This window comes from Marmota monax, unplaced genomic scaffold, assembly GCF_021218885.2.
Source record: "Marmota monax isolate L192 unplaced genomic scaffold, Marmota_monax_Labrador192_F-V1.1 WCK01_AAM20220418_F8-fsc00004, whole genome shotgun sequence".
NCBI classification, from domain to species: Eukaryota; Metazoa; Chordata; class Mammalia; order Rodentia; family Sciuridae; genus Marmota; species Marmota monax.
In genome coordinates this window covers 11,386,687-11,411,201 of record NW_026692881.1, presented here as the reverse complement: position 1 = coordinate 11,411,201, position 24,515 = coordinate 11,386,687, and the positions used below count along the sequence as shown (strand labels likewise).

General features: G+C 36.5%; 1 protein-coding gene and 1 pseudogene across 3 annotated transcripts in view; both read left to right on the top strand.

Annotated features, from left to right (window-relative positions):
• The first annotated feature begins 11,401 nt into the window (after positions 1 to 11,401).
• Positions 11,402 to 24,515, top strand: part of LOC124096539 (cytochrome P450 2C19) — a 33,985-nt gene continuing 20,871 nt past the window's right edge. For 2 of the 3 annotated variants that reach the window (XM_046450486.2, XM_046450487.2), the window contains exons 1-4: positions 11,402 to 11,629; positions 12,867 to 13,029; positions 13,206 to 13,355; positions 20,245 to 20,405. In XM_046450486.2, the coding sequence (XP_046306442.1) occupies positions 11,462 to 11,629; positions 12,867 to 13,029; positions 13,206 to 13,355; positions 20,245 to 20,405 (642 nt within the window). In that variant the 5' untranslated portion in view covers positions 11,402 to 11,461. The remainder of the gene's footprint in view (positions 11,630 to 12,866; positions 13,030 to 13,205; positions 13,356 to 20,244; positions 20,406 to 24,515) is intronic. The other variant, XM_046450485.2, reaches the window with a different exon arrangement.
• Positions 20,974 to 24,200, top strand: LOC124096320 (OTU domain-containing protein 5-like; annotated as a pseudogene).

Sequence of the window (24,515 nt, the reverse complement as noted above, 5' to 3'; positions counted from 1 at the left end):
TGAATGGAGTAGTTGTCCTCATTTCCATTTCAGAGAATTTGTCACTGATATACAGGAATGCTTTTAATTTATTGGTATTGATTTTATATCCTGCCACTTTGCTGAATTCATTTACTAGTTCTAGAAGTTTCTTGGTTGAACTTTTTGGGTCTGCTAAGTATAGGATCATGTTATCAGCAAATAGTGCTAATTTAAGTTCTTATTTTCCTATATTTATGCCTTTAATTTCTTTCATCTGTCTAATTGCTCTGGCTAGTGTTTCAAGAACTATGTTGAATAGAAGTGATGAGAGAGGACATCCCTGTCTTGTTCCAGATTTTAAAGGGAATACCTTCAATTTTTCTCCATTTAGAATGATGCTGGCCTGAGGCTTAGCGTATATAGCTTTTACCATGTTGAGGTAATTTCCTGTTATCCTTAATTTTTCTAGAGTTTTGAACATAAAAGGATGCTGTATTTTGTCAAATGCTTTTTCAGCATCTATCGAGATGATCATATGGTTCTTATCTTTAAGTCTATTGATGTGGTGAATTACATTTTTTGATTTCCATATATTGAACCAGCCTTGCATCCCAGGGATGAATCCCACTTGGTCATGGTGCACGATCTTTTTGATATGTTTTTGTATCCGATTTGCCAGAATTTTATTGAGGATTTTTGCATCTATATTCATTAGGGATATTGGTCTGAAGTTTTCTTTCTTTGAAGTGTCTTTATCTGTTTTTGGAATCAGGGTGATGTTGGCCTCATAGAATGAATTTGGAAGTATTCCCTTTTTCTATCTCCTGAAATAGATTGAAGAGTATTGGTATTAGTTCTTCTTTAAAGTTCTTGTAAAACTCTGCTGTATATCCATCTGGTCCTGGGCTTTTCTTGGTTGGTAGTCTTTTGATGGCTTCTTCTATTTCCTCACTTGATATTGGTCTGTTTAGGTTGTTTATTTCATCCTGACTCAATCTGGGTAGCTCATATGCCTTAAGGAATTTATTGATGCCTCACTATCCTCTGTTTTATTAGAGTATAGGGTTTCAAAATAATTTCTAATTATCTTCTGTATTTCTGAAGTGTCTGTTGTGATGTTGCCTTTTTCATCCTGTAAGCTAGTAATTTGGGTTCTCTCTCTTCTTTGTTAGCTGGCTAGTGGTCTATCAATCTTATTTATTTTTTCAAAGAACCAACTTTTAGTTTTGTCAATTTTTTCGATTGTTTCTTTCATTTCAATTTCATTGATTTCAGCTCTGATTTTAATTATTTCTTTCCTTCTAATGTATTTGCTGCTGATTTGTTCTTCTTTTTCTAAGGCTTCGAGGTGTAGTGTGAGGTCATTTATTTGTTGGATTTTCCTTCTTTTAAGGAATGAACTCCATGAAATGAATTTTCCTCTTAGTACTGCTTTCATAGTGTCCCAGAGATTTCGATAAGTTGTGTCTGAGTTTTCATTTACCTCTAAGAATTTTTTAATTTCCTCTTTGATGTCTTCTGTAACCCTTTGTTCATTCAGTAGCATATTGTTTATTCTCCATGTGATGTAGGATTTTTTCTTTCTTATTTTATTATTGATTTCCAATTTCATTCCATTATGATCAGATAAAATGCATGGTAGTATCTCTACTCCTTTGTATTTGCTAAGATTTGCCCTGTGACATAATATATGGTCTATTTTTGAGAAGGATCCATGTGCTGCTGAGAAGAAAGTGTATCCGCTTGATGTTGGGTGGTATATTCTGTGTATGTCAATTAAGTCTAAGTTATTAATTGTATTATTGAGCTCTATGGTTTCTTTATTCAACTTTTGTTTGGAAGATCTGTCCAGTGGTGACAGAGGTGTGTTAAAATCTCCCATGATTATTGTGTTGTGGTCTATTTGACTCTTGAACTTGAGAAGAGTTTGTTTGATGAACGTAGCTGCACCATTGTTTGGGGCATATATATTAATGATCGTCAAGTCTTGTTGGTGGAAGGTTCCCTTGAGCAGTATGTAGTGTCCTTGTTTATCCCTTTTGATTAACTTTGGCTTGAAGTCTATTTTATTTGATACAAGTATGGAAACCCCTGCTTGCTTCCGAGGTCCATATGAGTGGTATGATTTTTCCCAACATTTCACCTTCAGTCTGTGTATGTCTTTTCCTATCAGATGAGTCTCCTGTAGGCAGCATATTGTTGGGTCTTTTTTTTTTAATCCAGTTTACTAGCCTGTGTCTTTTGATTGGTGCATTTAAGCCATTAATATTTGGGTTTCCTATTGAGTTATGGTTTGTACTTCCAGCCATATTTGGTTATTTATGTTACTTAACATGATTTGTATTTCCTCTTTGATTAGTTTTTCCTTTACTGTACTACCTCCCACTGTTGGTTTTTATTGTTATTTTTCATTTCCTCTTCCTTTAATGTGTTGCCTAGGATGTTTTGAAGAGCTGGTTTTCTAGCTGCAAACTTCTTTAACTTTTGTTTGTCATGGAAGATTTTTATTTCATCTTCAATCCTGAAGCTTAATTTCGCTGGATACACGATTCTTGGTTGGAACCTATTTTCTTTCAGCATTTGAAATATGTTGTTCCAGGATCTTCTAGCTTTCAGAGTCTGTGTTGAAAGATCAGCAGTTATCCTGATTGGTTTATCCCTAAATGTAATCTCCTTCCTCTCTCTTGTGGCTTTTAAGATTCTCTCCTTATTCTGTATGTTGGGCATCTTCATTATTATGTGTCTTGGTGTGGATCTCTTATGATTTTGTACATTTGGCATCCTGTAGGCTTCTAGTATTTGGATTTCTTTTTCATTATTTAAGTCTGGGAAGTTTTCTAGTATTATTTCATTGAATAGATTGCTCATTCCTTTGGGTTAGACCTCTATACCCTCTTGTATCCCAATAAGTCTTAAGTTTGGTCTTTTTATGTTATCCCATATTTCTTGGATGTTCTGCTCATGATTTCTTAACATTCTCACTGAGCTGTCTATGTTCTTTTCAAGTTGAAAAACTTTGTCTTCATTGTCTGATTTTCTATCTTCTAGGTGTTCTACTCTGATGGTAATACTCTCATTTGAGTCTTTAATTTGGTTTATTGTTTCCTGCATTTCCAGGATTTCTGTTTTGTTTTGTTGTGGGTTTGTTGTTGTTGTTGTTGTTGTTGTTGTTTTGTTTTTTATCCTCTATCACCCTGTAGAGTTGACCTTTTGCTTCTTGGATTCGTTTATGTAATTCATTGTCAAAGTGATCTTTCATTGTCTGATTTTGCTGTCTAATGTCTTCCTTGAGACTCCAAATCATCAGAAGCTTGTATATCCTGAACTCTTTATCTGACATTCCATGAGCTGCAGATATTACCTCTTCTAATGTTGAATTGACCTGCATTGTTTGTGGTCCTTTCTTTCCTTGTCTTTTCATACTGCTCATGTTTCTTTCTAGCTTTGTGAAACTGTTGTGTTAATGGCTTTCCCCTTATATATTTATATTGTTCTTGTATAGCTCCAAAATCCCTCTTTTTCAGAGAAAGACAATGTAAAGAGTTCCAAATATCAACAGTACATCATCTAAGCACAAGTTTTCATTATTAATACATTTATAGTTAGAATCTAAGTCTACATATATTGGTTTCGATTATTATTTAAAAATATAGTCATTAGTTTCATAAAAGGCATACCATATCTGGTGGCATATAGAAAACTGAATTTCAGACGAAAGATGTTCTACTTAGAGGGAAAGGAGTGAGGGTATGAGGTTAAACTAACTTAGCAACTTTGGAGAACTCTAACCAATAGACTGGTAATTTATGAAAGAATGTATAGATTCAACCTCCTATCTGCATTTAGATAGTTACCCTATGTATAGATAGTATAAGTTAGGGGGTTGAAAGTGGGACAGAGGGAGTAACAATGAAGAAAAAAATAACAAAGAAGAAAAGAGAAAAAAGGAAGAAGGAAAAAGAAAGTAAGAAAGAAATAAGGGAAAAAATGGGGGGAAGGTGGGAAATATGCAATTCCTCTATATTATATTATTTTGGTGATTCAGTTTTTCATGCACAGTTCTTGGTTTCACATATGTTGAGGTTGTGAAAGAGAGAGAAGAAAAGAGAGGGGGAAAAAGTCTCTCAGACTCTGTTTTCCTTTCTTCCAGTAGGTGGCATTGTCTATTCCTAGCTTGAGCCTCTGTATTCAGGGTGGTGAATGTAGCCAGTGTGAAAGGACATGAGCTTGCACCTGTATCCTCCCTACTCTAGTCTCAGGTGGAAACCAGGTGCCTGTACAGTTGTTGTTTTGCATTGATACTACACCCCCCAAAAGCTTGTGGGAAATATTATGATTTATCACAGCTAAGGGTGGGGGAGTTGGAAACCGGGTACCTGGATCAGCCGCAGAAACGTGCTGGTAGCCACACCCACTTTAATGGGATTTAAGGGTTGATGGGCTTCCTCCAGACTAGTGCGTGGGGCAGGGCTTGGCGCCAGGCTTCCTCCTCTGGTATGGTCTGGCTTGGTGCAGGGCTTCCTCCAGCAGTATTCTTAAGAAATATTTTATGACTCCCCGGAAAAAAAATCAATGACAGCAGGAAAATTATTGCAAACCTAAAAGATAAAATATTCATTAAATAAGAATGTGTAATAAAGGTACATAAATCTTACTCATAATCCACCTTAGAAACTGTAGGAGAAAAATTGTGTTCACCCTGAGGGGTAAATCTTTACTGTACATATATAATAATTCCCAAGCTTATAGAAAGACATGAAGGAAAGAACTATGACTAGATGATCAGAAATAATAATCATTTCATATACTTACACATCATTTTTTCAAGATAAAAATAAGTTTATATAAATTCTCTCCTTTTTCAAACAAATTTTTCCTTACAATATGGATGTGTAAATTGGTGTGAATTACTACAATTCATATTTTGTAGATGAGGGCAGAGTAAGGACATATAAGGGTGTTTGGGTAACCCAACAAAGAGCACAATGCTACCCTCTGCTGTTGCTGGTATAAAGTAGCCTCAGAATAGTATTTATCCAAATGAGCTAAAAATAAGCATGTAGAGAATCAGATGTAACTTTATTACTATTACTGTCCTTGATGGAGTCTGCCTGCAAACGGGATATTCTGTCAAGGTATAGATAGGTAACAGTGGACATGCTTGAAAATGAGGTGTCTGCTGTCCTTGGGAGGGCCTACTTGCAAACGAGAGGCTCCTTCAAGGTTTAGATAAGGTAACAGGGGACCTGCTTGAAAACGAGGTGCCTACTGTCCTTGGGAGGATTTGCCTGCAAACAGGATGTTCTGCCAAGTGGGCTAGGAGGGCGCTAAGAAAAATTTTATTATCTGTTCTTAACAAAGAGCAGAGCTTAACATACTCTGGGCCAAAAATTGATTAGCCATGAGAAGGGGTCACTTCTGATTAGAAAGTAAAACTTGTATATGCTATGTTTAATTAGCTGAAAGACCTGATTTATTGATGTTGGAAGGCTGCCTTCTTTGTTCACAATACTATAAAAAGATTGCTTGTACACAATAAAGAAACTTTTTTTCTGCTGCTGCTTTGCTTGCTCTGCTTCTTCTTTCTTTTCCCATGCTGACCTGCAAGTGAATTACTGCAACATAAGCATACTATAGTGATACAGGCTCATCAACATTTAGAGCAGTGCAATTTGCCAAAGCCAAGTTCTGGAACCATCCCAGGTGCCTGTTAAGAGATGAAATAACAACTAAAATGTGGTATATATATATATATATATATATATATATATATATATATATATATATATTACCGCTGTTTACTGGTGGCGAGTCCTTGTTTCCTGAATGCTGAAGTACAACACCAGAAAAGCACACTGAGGCAAGTGTAGAGTGGAAAGTAGAAGGCTTTATTAAAGGACAGCAGAAAAGACTTCTCCCTGAAGAAGAAGGGGACCAGAAATGCGGAATCGTAGAAGGGGGAGGTCTTCCCTTTTTTTATAGCTAAGGTTTCCCTTTAGTCCTCCCACATTCCTGTCCTTTGATTCCCTTTACCCTGCAGTGATAGAATGCAGGTGGGAAGGCCAAAAGGTGGGAGATAGGTGGAGTGGAGGAGTAATCTGGGCAGGAAGGGCCTGGGGTGGTTTTTGATTAGCACCTCCCTGCTTGCTAGGAGCTACTTCATTAACAGTTCCTTAGTATGGGTTCCAGGCCTTGGGGATATTATCATTTCAATTTCCCCAAGTGCTGCTCTGCTTTTCTGGACTCCATTCTGGATAATGGTCTCCATTTTCTTTATCTTACTCAATGTTAGACCCGATTTACCTAACTACACTAACTACTTAGCTTTAAGTCTGGCTTCACATACACAATGGTATATATGCACAGCCATAAAGAAGAATGAAATCATGGCATTTTCTGGTAAATGGATGGAACTTAAGGCCATTATGCTAAGTGAAATAGACCTGACTCAGTCAAAGGTAGAATGTTTTCTCTCATTTATGGAAGCTAGAGTAAAATTAGGGGGAAGAGAGGCAGAAATTACACAGTAAATTTCACATTTTACATACAATAAATTTATAAAATGAATTATAAAATAAATTTATAAAATGCAGTAAATAGAAGGAAGATCAATAGAGTAGATGAAAAAGAAACAGTGGAGTAAGGAAAGAAGAAAAAGAGGATGTACTGGGGACTGAAATGGAACAAATTATATTCCATGCAGGTGTAATTATGTCAAAATAAACCCTAATATCATATATAAATATAATGTACTAATAAAATGTTTAAAAAACAGAGTAACTCAGATGGTTCGAAACTGGTGAAATAACACACAAATAGATTACTATCACAGAAAAGACAGGTGAAAATACTTTATAATTAATAGAGTTAAAAAAAGCAAATCCATTTTAATTAAGAAAGGATAGTGTTTTCAACAAATTTTCCTGAAACAACTAGACACTTATTTGCAAAACGATGAATCGACAGGTAGATATTATAACCATGAAAAACAATAACTCAAATTAGGTCACAGATTTAAATATAAAGCGCAAAATTATGAATTCTGAAAAGACAATATAGAGATCCTTTGAATGCACTAGCAATGCCCTTTTAAATACTGTAACAAAAACAATATCCAGGAAAGGAGGAACTGATTAATAGGCTTTGTCTAAGATGAAAAACGTCTACTTTGCAGAAGACACTACCAAAGAAATAAGAAGACAAACTATAGACTGGTGAAATACTTGCCAATGACATATCTGAAAAAGGACTCTTAAGCCAGGTCCAAGTAAAACATTGTGCAAAATATTTAAAGAGTTCTTGCTAAAGAACACAAAGATGACAAATAAGCTTACTGAAAATTGCACAACATTATATATAAACAAACACTTGTAAACTAAAACAAAACTGATGAAAGTTGATGTTTGCAAGAAAGTGGTACAATGGGGCCCATTAATCATTGCTGGTGGCAAAGCAAAATAGTGTTAATCTTCTGGAAGACATTTTACCAGGTTTTGGGGGGTTTTTTGTGTGTTTTGATGGTACTGGGGATTGAACTCAAGGGGCACTCAACCACAGAGCCACATCCCAAGCACTATTTTGTATTTTCTTTAGAGACAGGGTCTCACTGAGTTGCTTAGTGCCTTGCCCTTGCTGAGTCTAGCTTTGAACTAGCAATCCTCCTGTCTCAGCCTCCCTAGCTGCTGGGATTACAGGCATGCACCACCGTGCCCAGTCTTTTTTTTTTTTAATATTGTAACATATCATGTGCTCCATCAATCGTGCTCCTTGGTATTTATCAAAAAAAAAAAAACAGATCCATGCAAAAAACTGCACACAGGTATGGTTTTTATTCATTCTGGCCAAAAACTGGATGGAACCAAGAAGTCCTTCAACAGGTTAATGCATAAACAAACTGAGATACATATATGCAAGGCAATCCTATTTGGTGTTAAAGTAAAGTGAAACATCAAGACATGAAAAAAATATGCAGGAACTTTATACATATTACTAAGTTAAAGAATCCATTCCAATTCTATAACATATTGAAAAATGTACAATTTTAGTAATTCTAAAAATGTTACCATGGTTTATGGAGAAGGGAGGGATGAATAGGCAGGACACAAAGGATTTGGGATTCTTTGGGCACTGAAACCATTCTGCATTATTGTACAATAATAGATACATGCCATTATATCTTAAATAAAAGCTGTAGAATATACAGTACATAGAGTGCACCTTATGTAATCTATGATCTATCAATGTTGATTTGATTGTATCCAATGAACCACACTCCTGAGGGTGGCTGATTGTGAGAGATGTGAGTTGATGTGCACAGAATGCTTGTGGAAACTGCAGAATATCCAGTTAGTTTTACTGTGAAACTAAAATTAATAAAAAAGTTCTAATCTACAACTCAAGCAAAGATGAGGTTTTCATACCCTATGAATCTTAAGGGTTTACTGCTGATACCCTCCTAAGTATCAAGACAGGGTGAGAGAAATCCCTTTGTGATTTCTATGCCGAGGGAAATGAGAAGTCAGGAGCAGGAAAACCAGGATTGAGAGAAAGTCTTACCTTGCTGAATTGGTGGTACTTTATCCCATTGAAACACCAATCGCTCATTCCTTAAAATAAAAGGAAATTTTAAACAAAATGACTGCAGAGATCCCTTCTATTCTTAAACTATCTATGATTTTTTTATGCTTTTAAAGGAAGGATTATCAGAAGCCTCATTGGGAAACAGAAAGTATGAACTAAGCAGGGATACACATATTTCAAAGAATAAAGGGATTGCTTTAGAAAGACCAACTGAGTTTACTTTATACAAAATAAGTTAATGTGATTCTTTAGGGTTCAGGGCTCTGTGGGTCAGGCAGCAAATTGACTTTTTATTTTTCCCTGGATAAAGTATTCACCATGATTGGGGATCACCAAAGTTATTTTAATTTTTTATCTGGGAATTATAATTAAACATCATAGTGGAATTCATTTTTTATGTATTTGTACATGCACACAATATAATTTGGTTAATCTCTTTCCTCAGTACCTCCCTTTCCACTCCATTCCTACCATCTCCAACACACCCCTTAAAAAAGCCAATCAATGAAATTTTAAAGGTTATACAACCAAACTTTTCTGACCTCTGAATCAATCAATATTTTCAGTAATTATTAATAAAATTCATGTTTATCTTCAAAGTCCACTTTTTAGTCTGAATTACAAAATATTGAACTTTGGATACAAACAGAAATTGTTTGAGACCCACATAGAAGTCAATGCCTCTTTTCTTTTTAATATACATTCTTTAAATTTTTGATTAACACATGAATTGTACATATGTGCATTGCTATCACAATGTTCTATTTCTATGCACACATATGACATGCTTTCATCAAATTTATATTCTCTTTAAATATGTCCCCAGGCCTTTTCCAGCCTCAACTAACCACTATTTAACATTTATTCTACAAATTGACTTTATTTAGCTTCCACATATAGGAGAACATGTATTTATTTTTTCTGTGTCCTTGTAATTTCAGATAACATAATATATTCCAGCTCCATTCATTTTGCTGCAAAGACATTATTTCATTCTCCTTTTTTGGCTGGATAATAGTTCACTATGTATATACACCACATTTTTTTAAATCATTCAACTGATTATGAGCACCTAAGTTGATTCATTGTCTTAGCTATTGTGAATAGCACCGAAATAAACATGGGCTTGCAGCAAAGACATCTCTTCAGCATTCTGTTTCCATTTTCTTAGGGTATTTATTCAGAACTGGAATGATTGGGTCTTATGATAAATCCAGTTCTCATGTTCTATTTCTATGCACACATATGAAGGAGCCTTCATTTCATTCTGCACAATGATTTTATAATTTTATAATTTTTCTACCAACAACATATAAGGAGTGTCTTCTCAAAGGGAAGGATACAAGATATAGGTGCCATGAATTCCAGCAACAGCTTTCCTACCTTCAATCCCAATTCCTACCTTCAATGGCCAAGGCACTGCATCTCCAAGACCCAGGTTCCTCAGCTCTACAGTGAGAATAATTTTCTTTAGACAAGGAGTTTGAGAGATGTGAAAATTTTTTTTGTGAACTGTCAGTTCCCCTACAAACATGAATAACAAAAGATTACATAACAGTCTTTCTTAAGAACAGCTCAGAAGTGACCATACTAACCAATTTAGATAAAATATGATTGCAAAGCATTTTGCAAAACATGCCTTTGAGTAAGCATCAATCTCAGTGATCTGGTAACACACATCATTCCAGAAATCATGGAAGACGTCTTATGACTCAAAGCTGCCTCCCCTTCAGGTCTGCAAGTGGTGTTGGTTTGCACTTTGGGTTTAATTCCTTTCTCACTTTCATCATCTATTACCCCCACAACTGTAGTTCCGTCTATAATTTCCCTTCACTGAAGTGCATCATTTCATTTTTTTATTTCTGACAATGACAAATGCAAAACAACTGAAACAGCTTGTCTGGAGGTGACAGGGAAGTGGGAAGCCATGGTTCTTCGTGCTCCCCACTCATTTTCCTGAGGTTGGCTCTTGCCACATTTCTGCTGAGCAGGTTTCATCTCTGCAGTGATGGGCAGAGGAAAAGGCAACCTTTAATTTCCTCACTTAAGCACCTCTGGTCCTACTCACCTGAAGTCAAATTAGGAGCTCCTATTTGATGGGAAGCCTGTGCTTTACGAACAGAGTCAGTGTGATGAACTTCCACAGAAACTAATATTTTACAGGGTTTGCTTTGTTTTTCTAAATTACTCTTCCTGGGCTGTGGTGAAGCCATAGTATATGTACCATGTGATCATCCAAGCCACTCATTCCGATCCCAGCTCACAATGTCTCTAATTTTCCATTTGGAAATTTAAACAATAATAATGTCTATCTTTCTAATTATTTAATGTTGAAGACTGTGCAACTTTAGATAATAATTTGATGTTTGGTGATTTAAAATATATGAATCATGTTAGGTATTTGGTGCTTTGTGGAGAAATGATTCTGTAAGTAGCATATTAAATACTTGAAAGCCTTCTATTACCGAGAAAAAGTTTCCCAGTGTTTAATAGCAAAATATAATCTTCACCCAATTCAAATAATATTCCAAACTAACCCAAGTCATAAATTCCCAACTGGTTATTACTCTAAGAATCCAAAGTTAATTTTATTTTCATGCATCAAAACTTAATTTTAAATTTTCTCAGTGATGAATGCATATTGAAAGCAAGTGGGCTATTTTTTTTTTAATTGTTGCTCACGGGTTACCAACCTAGTACATTTAAAGCACTATCACCTGCATGGGGACTGGAAAAAAAGAGAACATCACTAGAGAACATTTTATTTTTATCCCAGTCATTGAGAGAAAGATTACTTAGAAGATTAAAGTCCACCTAGGTGAACGGCCCCTCATAGGTCAAAGAGTTACAAGTTGAATTATTAGAAAGCATTATTGAATTATCAGAGTTCACAGTTGTCTCAGTAAGAAGAAAGACTTCAATGGATCCCATTGTGGTGCTGGTGCTCCTTCTCCCCTGTCTGCTTCTCATTTCACTCTGGAGACCCACATCTGGGAGAAGGAAGCTCCCTCCTGGTCCCACTCCTCTACCAATTATTGGGAATGCCCTGCAGATAGATTTTAAGGATGTGAACAAATCCTTAGCAGAGGTAAGTATGTTTTATGCTCCTTCAGTGGCTTGCAAAAGGCAGTAAATCATCGCCCACTTAACCATAAAATATATTTTTGGATGTACAGTATTTTACTAGATAACTTTAAAGCAAAATACTACATGCAACACAAGCTCTGATGTACTTATTGCTTTTTCCAGTTTGTCATAGTCAGATATTGCCCAACAAAGTAATGACTTTTGTAACTACAGAAACATTTAGATCCTTGTCCAGTCGAATCAAGATCACTAACTGGAAAAAGTAGTGAATGCTTCTTTTTTCTTGTACAGCCATTTGGAGTGATTTTTGCCTGAAGGTCAATGCTAAGAGAGTGCTTATGAGTAGAGAGTTCATTAAATAAATCATGGACCATATTAGCCCTGTGTTTAGTTCAGGATTATCATAAATATAGAACTTCTCTGAAGAATCTATTTTTGGGCAAAGTCAAGGAAATAACTGTGGGTCTGGAATACCATAAAGAATAAAAGAAACGAGCAATGAGTTAGGGCCCAATTGATGATATCAGCATCTTTGGGGTTTCTACACAAATCATTTGTCTGGGGTCAAGAATGTAGGAGAGTAGAAGAAATGGCTCTTCCAGTAGCTGCTGCATGTCCTGGTGCTACCTATGTAGTCTCACTCTCTGAATTTGTGGCAGGAGTAGAGTCTAAATGGAGCTTGGAAGAAGGATCATATAGATTTATTTAAAACTGTAGATTTCTGGTGCTCACCACGGGACTATTGAGTCAGAATATTGTTGAGAAGAGTTTTGCAGGTGATCCTGATGCAGTCTGTTTGTTGGGTATTAAATTCATGTTGTGTATTCAGATAAAATAAATTGCTCAAATATCAGGTGTTGAATAGGCAGAGGTTCTAATTTATGTCTCTTTTATATTAGCTTTGAGGCACTAGAAATTAATTTGGAATTCTCTTTCACAAAGAATTACATTTCTTTGTAAAATAGGGCAAATATGCCTGCTGAAAATGTTGATGTGAGAATTAATTATAATATGTGTACAAATTGTGTGGCAATTGAATGGCATATCATAAACCACCTCTAAGTGACAGTTATTATAATCACTATCACCTTTGTATGGGAAATTTTAAAATATTTGCACCAATGTGTCATAGAACAAACATATTAATTACAATAGTAACAACCGTAAGAATCAGACATGATATGTTCATAAATTATTATTTATTTTGCTAATATTTTCGTATTCTTTCTCACTTTCAGTTGTCAAAAGTCTATGGGCCTGTGTTCACTCTGTATTTGGGCATGAAGCCCACTGTGGTGTTGCATGGATATGAAGCTGTGAAGGAAGCCCTGGTTGATAATGGGGAGGAATTTGCTGGAAGAGACTCTATCCCAATTTTCGAAAGATGTAATAAAGGCCTTGGTAAGTGTGTGAATGCACATGGGTGTGCACATATGTGTGTTGGGCAGTAGTCATGGGGGTGAGGAGGATGTTTTGAACAGACCAGAATAGCTCCTCAGGCAGAGTTTGTCCGTTCACAATGTGACTTTCCTCTGCCTGGACGGAATCTCTCTCCCATCTGTTTATCCTCCTTATAGGAATAGCTTTCAGCAATGGAAAAACATGGAAAGAAACAAGGCACTTCTCCCTCATGAGCCTGAGGTATTTGGGCATGGGGAAGAGGAGCATTGAGGACAGAATTCAAGAGGAAGCCCGCTGCCTTGTGGAAGAGTTGAAAAAAAACAATGGTGGGTGCCTCTTTATGTCATCAACCTTAACAGATTACTGTTTTCATTGACCTCCTTGCAAGTGTTTCAGGCTGAATGAGATCTTATAGTATGATCCCTAGTTGTGACCCCATGGGGAGAAGAGATGATTTCAACCAGAGAGGTAGAGTATTTTTTTACCAATGTATGTGTACACATATGACTGACCTGCATTGTCAGTAGTGAAAAAAAACAAAAAATTTTACCTGTGTATGATGCATATATGCACACATACTAATCCACAAGACTCCTCAAATTCTTTCTACCTCCTTGGCTAAAACAACACTTTTTCTAAAAGCTTATATCCCTGTAATGTTTAAAAGACACTGTCATTCAAGCAGCTACCTTATCAAGTTAACTATTGTTGAGATGTCTTACTTTTAATTCAGAATGCTTTTAATTCAAGTCTCCTTTATTTAGAGTCTGTCGATATAAATTTGTGAACTCCCACAAGTAAAGCATGTTAGCCATTTGATCATGCCAATTTCACTGCAGAGATTCCTCCAGAAAAGGAAACTTTTCTGATAATTTAATTTGATTGCATTATGTGTGATATGGTTTGGCCTATGTGATGAGAAGGTTTTCAAATTTATTTTACATACGATTCTTTTGAGAATTCTATATAGGATGATGTCTAATCATTCACAAAACTCATCTTTGTCCAACTAAATCAAATTTGAAGTTCTGTTAGAGACAATAGACAGATAGTTCCTAAGCATTTTTTAAACTTTAAATCCAAAAAAAAATTTATTCATCAATTTCACATTTTTAAAATTTTTTTAGTTGTAGTTAGACACAATATACCTTTATTTTATTTATTTTTATGTGTTGCTGAGGATCTAACCCAGTGCCTCGCATGTACTAGATGAACGCTCTACTGCTGAGCCACAACCTCAGCCACAATTTCACATTTTTGTATTGGATGCTTTAAATTCTTTAATACAAAAATTACAGTTATACACCATACAGTTAAGTTCATTTTTAAAAAGTCGCACATACATTCCATTTCAGTCTTCATTCACATCCGCTTTCCCTTCACTTCTCCAAACCCTATTCTCATTTTACTCTACAGATCTTCCTCTTGCTTGTTTATTTATTTTGATTTGTGCTTTATACACACACATGATGATGGAATGCCCTGTGTTATATTTACATATGAACAGAGCATCATTTTGTTAAATTCATTCTGCATTTAACACTTCCTTATTTTCTATGTTAGGCATTTTGATTATGATGTGTCTTGGAGAACATCTTTTGTAATCTGGTCTATTTGAGGTACTGTTTGCATTCTGAATGTGGATGTCTATGTTCTTTCTGATGGGGAAGTTTTGGGTTATAATATTGAAATTGTTCTTAATGCCTTTAGACTGTATCCTCGTGTTCTCTGCTAGCCCAATGACTCTCAGGTTTGTTCTCTTGATATTGTCCAAGAGTTCTTATGTATTCTGATCACATTTTATCATTTTTGCGCATTTGTTTCATACTATATACTCAAATTCATATACGCTGTCTGCAAGGCCTTAAATTCTGTCTTTAAGAGTGAAGGTCTAATTTCTACAAAATCAAATCTGTTGATGATGGTTTCAGGTGAATTTTTAATTCTATTCATTGTGTCTTTCATTTCCAGGAGTATTCATTGGTTTCTTTTCAATAACTCTTTTATAAAATGATCTTTCATCTCTGAATTTCTCTATTAATTCCTCATATATTCTTTTAGTTCATTGAATATTTTTTATTATTTATTTATTTATTTTAATTAGGTATATATGACAGCAGAATGTATTTTGATTCATTGTACACAATTGCAGCACTTTTCATTTCTCTGTACATGATGTGACCTCATACCATATGTGCAGTCATACATGTACCTAGGATAATGTCCATCACATTCCACCATTTTTCCTGTCCCCCAAATCCCCCCTCCCCCTTGCACAATCAAAGTTTCTCCATTTTTTCCATGTCTCCCATCCCCATTATGGATAAACATCCACTTATCAGAGAAAATATTTGGCCTTTGTTTTTTTGGGATTGGCTTACTTACCTGCAAATGCCATAATTTTGTTCTCTTTTAATGCTGAGTAATATTCCATTGTGTATATGTACCTCAGTTTCTTTATCCACTCATCTGTTTAAGGGAATCTAGGTAGCTTTCACAGCTTAGCTACTGTGAATTGAGCTGCTATAAACATTGATGTGGCTGTGTCCCTGTAATATGCTATTTTTAAGTCCTTTGTGTATAGACTGAGGAGTGGGATAGCTGGTTCAAATGGTGGTACCATTCCAAGTTTTCCAAGGAATCTCCATACTGCTTTCCAGAGTGGTTGTACCAATTTGCAGTGCCACCAGCAATGTATTTTCCCCCCACATCCTAGCCAACACTTATTGTTGTTTGTATTCTTGATAGCTGCCATTCTGATTGGAGTGAGATGAAATCTTAGAGTAGTTTTGATTTGCATTTCTCTAGTTACTGGAGATGTTGAACATTTTTTAATATATTTGTAGCCCATTTATTGATTCGGTTGTTTGGTTTTTTTGGTGTTAAGTTTTTTGAGTTCTTTATATATCCTGGAGATTAGTGCTCTATTTGATGGGTGTGTGGCAAAAATTTACTCCCAAAATGTAGGCTCTCTCCTCACCTCATTGATTGTTTCTTTTGCTGAGAAGAAGCTTTTTAGTTTGAATCCATCCCATTTATTGATTCTTGATTTTATTTCTTATGCTTTATGAGTCTTGTTAAGGAAGTCGGGACCTAATCTGACATGATGAAGATTCAGGCCTACATTTTCTTATTTTAGGGTAAGGGTCTCTGGTCTAATTCCTAAGTCCTTGATCCACTTTGAGTTGAGTTATGTACATGGTGAGAGATAGGGGGTTTCTTTCATTTTGCTGTGTGGATTTCCAGTTCTCCCAGCATCATTTGTTGAAGAGGCTATTTTTCTCCAATGTATATGTTTAGCTCCTTTTTTCTAGTGTGAGGTAACTGTATTTATGTGGGTTTGTCTCTATGTCTTCTATTCTGTGTCATTGATCTACATGTCTATTTTGGTGTCAATACCATGTCATTTTTATTACTATACCTTTGTAGTACAGATTAAGGTCTGGTATTGTGATGCCTCCTGGTTCACTCTTCTTGCTAAAAATTACTTTGGCTATTCTGGGTCTCTTATTTTTTCAAATGACTTTCATGATTGCTTTTTCTATTTCTATGAGGAATGTTGTTGGGATTTTAATTGGAATTGCATTGAATCTGTATAGCACTTTGGGTAGTTGGCCATTTTAACAATATTAATTTTGCCTATCCAAGAGCAAGGAAGATATTTTCATTTTCTAAGGTCTTCTTCAATTTCTTTCTTTAGTGTTCTATAGTTTTCATTGTAGAGGTCTTTCATCTTTTTTGTTAAGTTGATTGCCAAGGGTTTTTTTGTTTTGTTTTGTGGCTATTGTGAATGGGGTAGTTTTCCTAATTTCTCTCTCAGAGGATTCATCACTGATATATAGAAATTCATTTTTTTTTAGGTATTAATTTTATATCCTGCTACTTTGCTGAATACCTTTATTAATTCTAAAAGTTTTCTGGTGGAAATTTTTGTACTCTATAAGTATAGAATCATATACATCAACAAATAATGATAGTTTGAGTTCTTTTCCTATTAATGTACCTAGGATAATGTCCATCACATTCCACCATTTTTAAATTTTAATTTTTTTTATCTGTCTAATTGCTCTGACTAGAATTTCAAGGACTACATTGAATAGAAGTGGTGCAAGAGGTATTCCTGTCTTGTTCCAGTTCTTAGAGGAATACTTCTAATTTTTCTTCATTTAGAATGTTTTTTGCCTTGGGTTCAGCATTGATAGCTTTTACAATGTTGAAGAATGTTCCTACTATCCCTAGTTTTTCTAGTGTTTTGAACCGGAAAGGGTGCTGTATTTGGTCAAATGCTTTCTCTGCATCAATTGATATAATCATGACTCTTATCTTTAATTCTATTGATGTAATGAATTATATTTATTAATTTCTGTATGTTGAACAAAACTTGCATCCCTGGAATGAACTCCACTTGATCACGATGCACTATTTTTTAAATACTTTTTTGTATGCAATTTGCCAGAATTTTATTGATAATTTTTGCATCAATTAGACCAATGTTCATCAGAGATATTGGTCTAAAGTTCATTGAACATTTTAATAGTCAGTTTTTTAAAATTTTACTGTGGAATTTCATCCACTTATGCAGGATTCTTTGATAGGAAATTGTGTATTTTGGAGGGGAGGTAGGATTTGTTTTCCTGTTACCTTATGTTTTCAGAAGTCTTAAGAGTTTTGAATCAATTGAGATGAATTCCCCTTCCTATTTTATAAGCATGTTCTTTCATGTATAGTTATCTTTCTTGTTCTGAGATTTTTCTCTGATATATATATATATATATATATATATATATATATATATATAACTCAAGGAGTGGGATCTGGAGTTCCCCTCTGGTTGTTCCTCCATGGGACATGGTTGTTGGTTTAGGGCTTTTGTCTCCCCAATTATGTGATTTGAACTAATGATAAGGCTCAGGTGGGGCTAGATCACTTGTGGATTGAGATTCACTGCTGCTTGGGCTAGTTGTATGTATTTTTCAGCATCAGGATCTCAACTCTGATCTTGAATTGTTCCAATCACTTTCTAGTCCCTCTTAGAGAGAAGGAGATCCAAGATTAACACTAATGTCACCAACAGAGAGGCAGCCCTAAGATAAATGTCCAATGTCTACTTTGACACTAACTGCCACCTACATGGGAATGGTGGGGTCAGCATTTAACATTAATACATACAGTAAAAAGCTGTGAACTAGAGTGAGCATTCAACAGCAGGTGTCTACTATGCAATCCATGTTCTTTCATGTATAGTTATCTTTCTTGTATTAATAATTACAACATAAATGGGGTTAGAATTATATAAACTATATAATTCTAGCATTCAGTAGGATTCCAGATTCTTAGGGAAAAAGAAAATGAGATAGGAAGGTGAAAAAAAGTTTTAAATATTTTAAAAAGTGATCAGAGGAGATGCAGGAGGTGGGTAGTTGATGTAGGGTACAAAGAAAAAAATAACAGTAATAAAAAAAGAAAGAAAGTAGCAACAGGAAAATTCGATTGTTAGTGGGAGAAGATAGTGAAGAAGGGATGATAAGAGGGACAAGAACCAAGGTGTGAACAAACCAGTCAATGTAAGATCAAAACAATCCTAACCCTCATATAGTTATACCCCAATTGAGTCAAATCAAGGCTAAATAAGAAACAAGTGCAGGAGAAAGTAATTAATTTGAAATTAAAGTTACATAAACATACATATATTTTTTTTCAAATCTATCAATGCAATGAGAAGACACTCATCTACACACATATGCCCATGTACACAAACACAGAGTCTTGCATAATGGAAAAGAGTAAAAGATAATATAATGTGATTAAATGATGTTTGAAAAAAGTGTTAAAAAGTTAAAATTTAAAGAAAAAATATTAAAATGGAAAATGGTGAGGATAAAAGAACAAAGAAAAAAGGTTAAAAAAACAAGAGAAAAAAAACCTACTTTAAAAAAAAAAGGCTTATTTTTCACTGAGGTAGTCAAAACTCTTGGCAGAGATGGATTTTCATTCTTTGTATTTATTTTTGATATTACAATCTCCTTTTCACATTATTTCCTTCCAAGGTATGAACTCATCCATAGTCTCCTTTTCGTTCTTCTCTACTGGTTCACCACATGATTCTTTCAGCCACTCATTACATACAAAAAGTTTCCAGGTACTCAATATACTCTCCCTTTTTACCTCAGTGCTGTACTGTGTAAAGACTTTATAGACACAAGTTTATTCTGCTCTGAATACTCAAATTATGATGATTAACATAGTCTTTGCCATTAGCAAGTAAATTCCTGGGGTTAATGGGATATAGGTAAAAGCAGTGAATGAGAATTGAGCATATTAAACTCCATTATTTAACAATCTAAGTTTCCAAAGTTAACTCAGGTTTAAGGTAAAAGTAATGCTTTGTTTTAATTCCTATAAATATTTTCCTGCCAGATGATGGGTAGATAAAATATTGCTTAAAATACCTAAATTAGCGTTATTTGTGTATGAATACTTGAATTATTATGTGAGAAATAATTTTCAAAATAGCAGAACCCTTGAATTTAATGGGTATAAGTAAAAGCAAGGGATGTGGATTGAATATAATAAACTCTCGTACTTAAGTAGCTAGGCTACAATGGCCAGCTTAGGTTTCAGATATAGGTGATGTGCTGGCTTAATGCATTCTATTTTGCTCTTAGGGGAATTTGCAGGTATAATAGTGCTGAAAATTTCTGAAGTATGTTTATCTGTTAACAAAGACATAGTGTTTTAGGTTTATATTTTAATGGCATTTTCATATCATATCTAATTCTTTTTTATTAAATTATTTAATTATTCTAATTTGTTATACACCAAGGCAGAATGCAATGCATTTCATATTGCACACATAGAGCCCAATTTTTCAAGTCACTGATTGTACATAAAGCATTTTTACACCATTCGTGTCTTACACATGTACTTAGGGTAATGATGTCTAACTCATTCCACCATCACTCCTGCCCCCTTGCCTCCTCCATTTCCCTCCCTCCCCTTGGCCCTATCTAAAGTTCCTCCATTCCTCCCATGCTACCCACCCCATCACCATTATAAGTCAGCATTCTTACATCAAAGAAAATATTCGGACTTTGAGTTTTTGAGATTGGCTTACTTTACTTAGCATTATATTCTCCAACTCCATCCATTTACCTGCAAATGACATGATTTTATTCTCTTTTAATGCTGAGTAATGTTTCATATCTAATTCTTTAGGCTCACCCTGTGATCCCACCTTCAACCTGAGCTCTGCTGTCTGCAATGTTATCAACACCATTATTTTTCATAATCGTTATGACTATAATGATCCATGTTTTCTCGACTTGTTGCAAAGGCTAAATGAAATTTTCAGGATTCTAGGCTCCCAGTGGATTCAGGTAAGGACAAGTTACTTTCTTCCTAAGAAAACACTTGTAGTTCATTTTATTTTTTTTGTTTGTTTGTTTGCTTTATGTTTTTTTCCAGATATATCCAAAATTATATATGACTGTGAGGTGAAGTTAATTGTTTGGACTCCACTGTCCTGCCTAGAGCATCATGTATGAATATCTTGGAAAGGTGCTTGAGTTCCTTATTCAACACTCAGGAAAATGAAGGTGCACATCTATGGCTTGCTTTCAAGTCTGTTAGTCCATTATCCCATGGATATCCTAGTAAACCTGAGAAGCTCTGATTCTATAAGGACTTTGATGACTGCCCAAAGGATGACCATGTCTTTCAGTGGACATCCTGGTACATTTTGAAAGTTTCCATTGCCCACAAGACCTGCCCTATAATCTACACTTAGAGAGCTTTCACATACCTGGCAGGAATATCTCAACACAGGAAGAGGATATCTTTAAGGCAGGAGAATATTAGGGCCAAAGAAACTTAGAGAAATCACTGAGTTCATGGAGGGGTGTTTGCCATCCTAGCTAAAAGGATCACTGGGTTAGGGATGACAAAATGGTTGGTTTTATGGTATGTGAATCATAAAACTCATAATCTCACCCTGTGCTAAATTGACATGTCCTATACTCTACTGAATTAATATGTGAGTAATCTTTACAAGTTGCTCAACCACTCTCATGGACAACTGAGCTTCTCAGTTTCTTTGAGCTCCTTCCATTTCTGAAACACTCATCCCATGTCTGAGCTTTATGTTCTCCATAAGATAACCCCAAATCCCTTAATGTCATTTGTAGCAATACAAAATGTGAATCATGTTAATACGGTCTTCTTATATTTTTTAGTTGTGGAAAAAATTATGTAGAATATCTTTTAAAAATTGCCTTTATAGAAGAGGAGTAACTTAAGAATTTAGAAAATAGTTATCATTTTTTTAATTCTCTGGTCCTAAGGTTCTCTCATCAATCATTCTATAAGTGTAGAGAATTTGTTCATGATTACAATAAAAATTACATTCAAGACAGGCTTGCAATCTCAGCAACTGGGGAGGCTGAGGCAGTAGGATCCAAAATTGGAGGTAGCCTGGGCAATGCAGTGAGGCCCTAAGCAACTTAGGAAAAAAAAAAAAAGAAGAAGAAGTCACTGCCTTTCTACCTCACCCCATTAAGGAGTCACTGAGGTGTGGAGGATGTGGAAATGGGTTGGTAGCAACAGCAACCCATGTGTCATAGCGGTCCTTCTGGGCTTCACCACCATCCCAAGGACCCCTAATGAAACCTCCCAGTGCTCTACACTGCTGGGTGCTGGTCGTGCTGCCCTGTGCAGTGGCAGGTCCTTGGCCACAACAGGCATCACCACCTCTTTCTGGGGGCCAAGGTGGTCACGGCAGTGCTCTGGGTGACACAGTGGATGTGGGCATGGATGGCTGCTACTTTGGGCCATGCACAGCAAGCTCTGATGTCAAGCACCAGTGTTGGTGCAGTTGATGGGGTAGAACAGACCCCAAGGAGATCGCGGAAGGCTACAACAGTGAAGATGGATAAAGCAGCTTCAGCACCCAAGGAAGCCACGGACCCTGCAGCAGAAGCTTTGGTTTGAAAAGGTCCCACAGGATAAGAAAGGCTTCAACATCAAGCTGATGAAGGAAGAAGGCCCTATTTCAGACTGTAGCTCACAAGGTAGGTGGAGACCAAGACTTGAAGGAAGTTGTAGACATGCACTGTGTGGACTACCTGATGAAGAATGCTAACTACTTTTCCAACTAGAAGTGGAAAAATAGCTGTCTTGGCAACCACATTGTGATGCAGGTCAGAGCAGTCATGTACAACCGTCTAGGGAGCTGTACAGTATAGCACAGCACTTAACCATCAAAATGAGAATGAACCCATCCATTTCAACTATCATCAGAATATCCACTGTAATTCAGTGGTGAATCCTAACAAGGCCACCATTGGGGTGGGGCCTGGCCTGCCATCATTCAAACCAGGGTTCGCAGAGCAGTCCCTGAAGAATGCTGTAAAAGCACTGGAGAGTGGAGGAATCAGGGATTGAACAGCAAATCTTAGACAACAAGAAATGGGCCACAGACTCAGAGGCCATGAATGAGGACATAGAGGAACAGGTGGCTCTGGAATCCCACCTACATTGGCTGGGAGAGAAACAGACCCACCAGGTCTGTGGTTAAGTCAGCCCTGGAAAGCCAACAGGACCAGTAGTTTGGCCCCACCAGTGTGTGTGAAGCCATCCGTGAAATACATGAGGATCTTCTCTGAGCATGAAGCCAGGGAGATTTAGGTTTGGCTTTGGGAATTATCCATGGCGCTCCCATGCAATAGATTACCCAATGCACATGATCTTTATCTCCACTCTGCTAGGAAGATCACCCATAGTAGCTCTGGAGATGGGAGTAACCTGTTACGAACTGAATGGCCCAGCTTTGACCTGTTTTGGTAAAGAATAATCTATGGTAGACTTGATGTTTCTCAATATAAATAGAGTAGGCACTGGCTCCATTTTGCCATAGTATATCCATAAACTCAATCCCTCTGATCAGCTCCCCCGACCTACTTTCTGTGTTCTGTTTTTTGTTTTGTTTTGTTTTGTTTTTGTCGTTCTATTTTTCTTAGCTTTTATTTCTCAGCCAGCCCATTCCACCAAGGAGACCCCCATTTCCATTACCTGCACAGGATGCAGGCGAGAACTGGCGCCTGGAACTGGGACCCCCATGGTGTGGAATTGAAAGATAACTAGTGGGAGTTTGGCCCTCTCTTGCAGAAAAAGCACTCTTGTGGATATTATGGGTTATCATATTGTGGATTAGTACAAGGAGAGAGGAGAGGGGAAAGTTTTTATCATGGGACGTTAAACACGGAGAACTCTTTTTCTTCCGAGAAAGAAATCTGTTTTGCAATTCTGAAAACAATAATAAAACAAAAGGGAAAAGACATTTTTAAAAAGTCCATATGCCAGCCCGCAGACAGGGAGAAATCTGTCCATAGAAGAAATGGGCCACAGACTCAGAAGCCATGAATGAGGCAGGCCGGCGGAACAGCCGCTGCACCAGCCCTGGGGAGGGAGCCAGAAACACCTAACCGCAGCGTTGGCAAAGGCAGCGGCCATGGCTGCTGCAGCTCTTGGCTTGGTGGCGCCTGGGGCCAACGTGGTCGCCCTGGCCGGTGGGGTCCAGCCAGTACTACAAATATTCTAACTTCAGATGGACAAACATGGAAAGCACTCAAGACAGGCCAGCGCGCAGGGTGGGAACCCAGAGCTGCAGGCGAGATTTCGGGACACATGGAAGGCACAGGCGGACAGCTCAGGACAGGCGGCAGCGACGTGGCAAATATTTTCTGCACCGGCTTCTTCCAAGCCCCGCCTCCCGCAGGCCAGGAAGGCTTTCTCAGGCTTTCTCTCAGTACCTCCCACCATGGCTGGGGGTGCCTTCCAGGCCTGCCCTCCAGCTTTGCCAAGCCTGCGTGTTGCATGCTGCTCCTTAAAGAGGAAAGCCCAGCTACAAAATGTTCTTTCATTTTTTCCAAAGAAATGCTCGCTAACGAAAAAAGTTTTTTCAAATTCCAAGCCAACAAATCCCTGTGTCTTTAATAGCAGCCTTGTGTTTAACTCCCCACCCCAGCCATGCTGAGTTACATAAACTAATCCTAATCCCAATAACAGGTTTGTCCAAGGAACTTCATTTCCTATTCTCTCTATAGCTACACTACTAAGGAAGAGTTGTAAAAACTTGTTCTAACAATAATAATTCTAATAAAGCTTCTTGATTATTATTTTTTTCTTCACGGATGTTATTGGGAATAAATCTGACAATTATGAAAATACAATGCTGACATCTGCAATATCTGAAATATCTTATATGTTTTGGTGATTACCAGATTTTTAAATCTTCTGATTTCTACACATACGCACAAGATTTCTATTTTTAACTGCGTTACATAATGACAAAGTTTACATAGATAAAAAGTGCACTCATAATATTTAAAGTAAAATAAAAATGGATCAAAATACTTTTAAATCACGTGATTTAATAAGATTCAATTCAAAGTGGGTAATTAAACAAAAATAAACAATGTCTTCATTCTTAA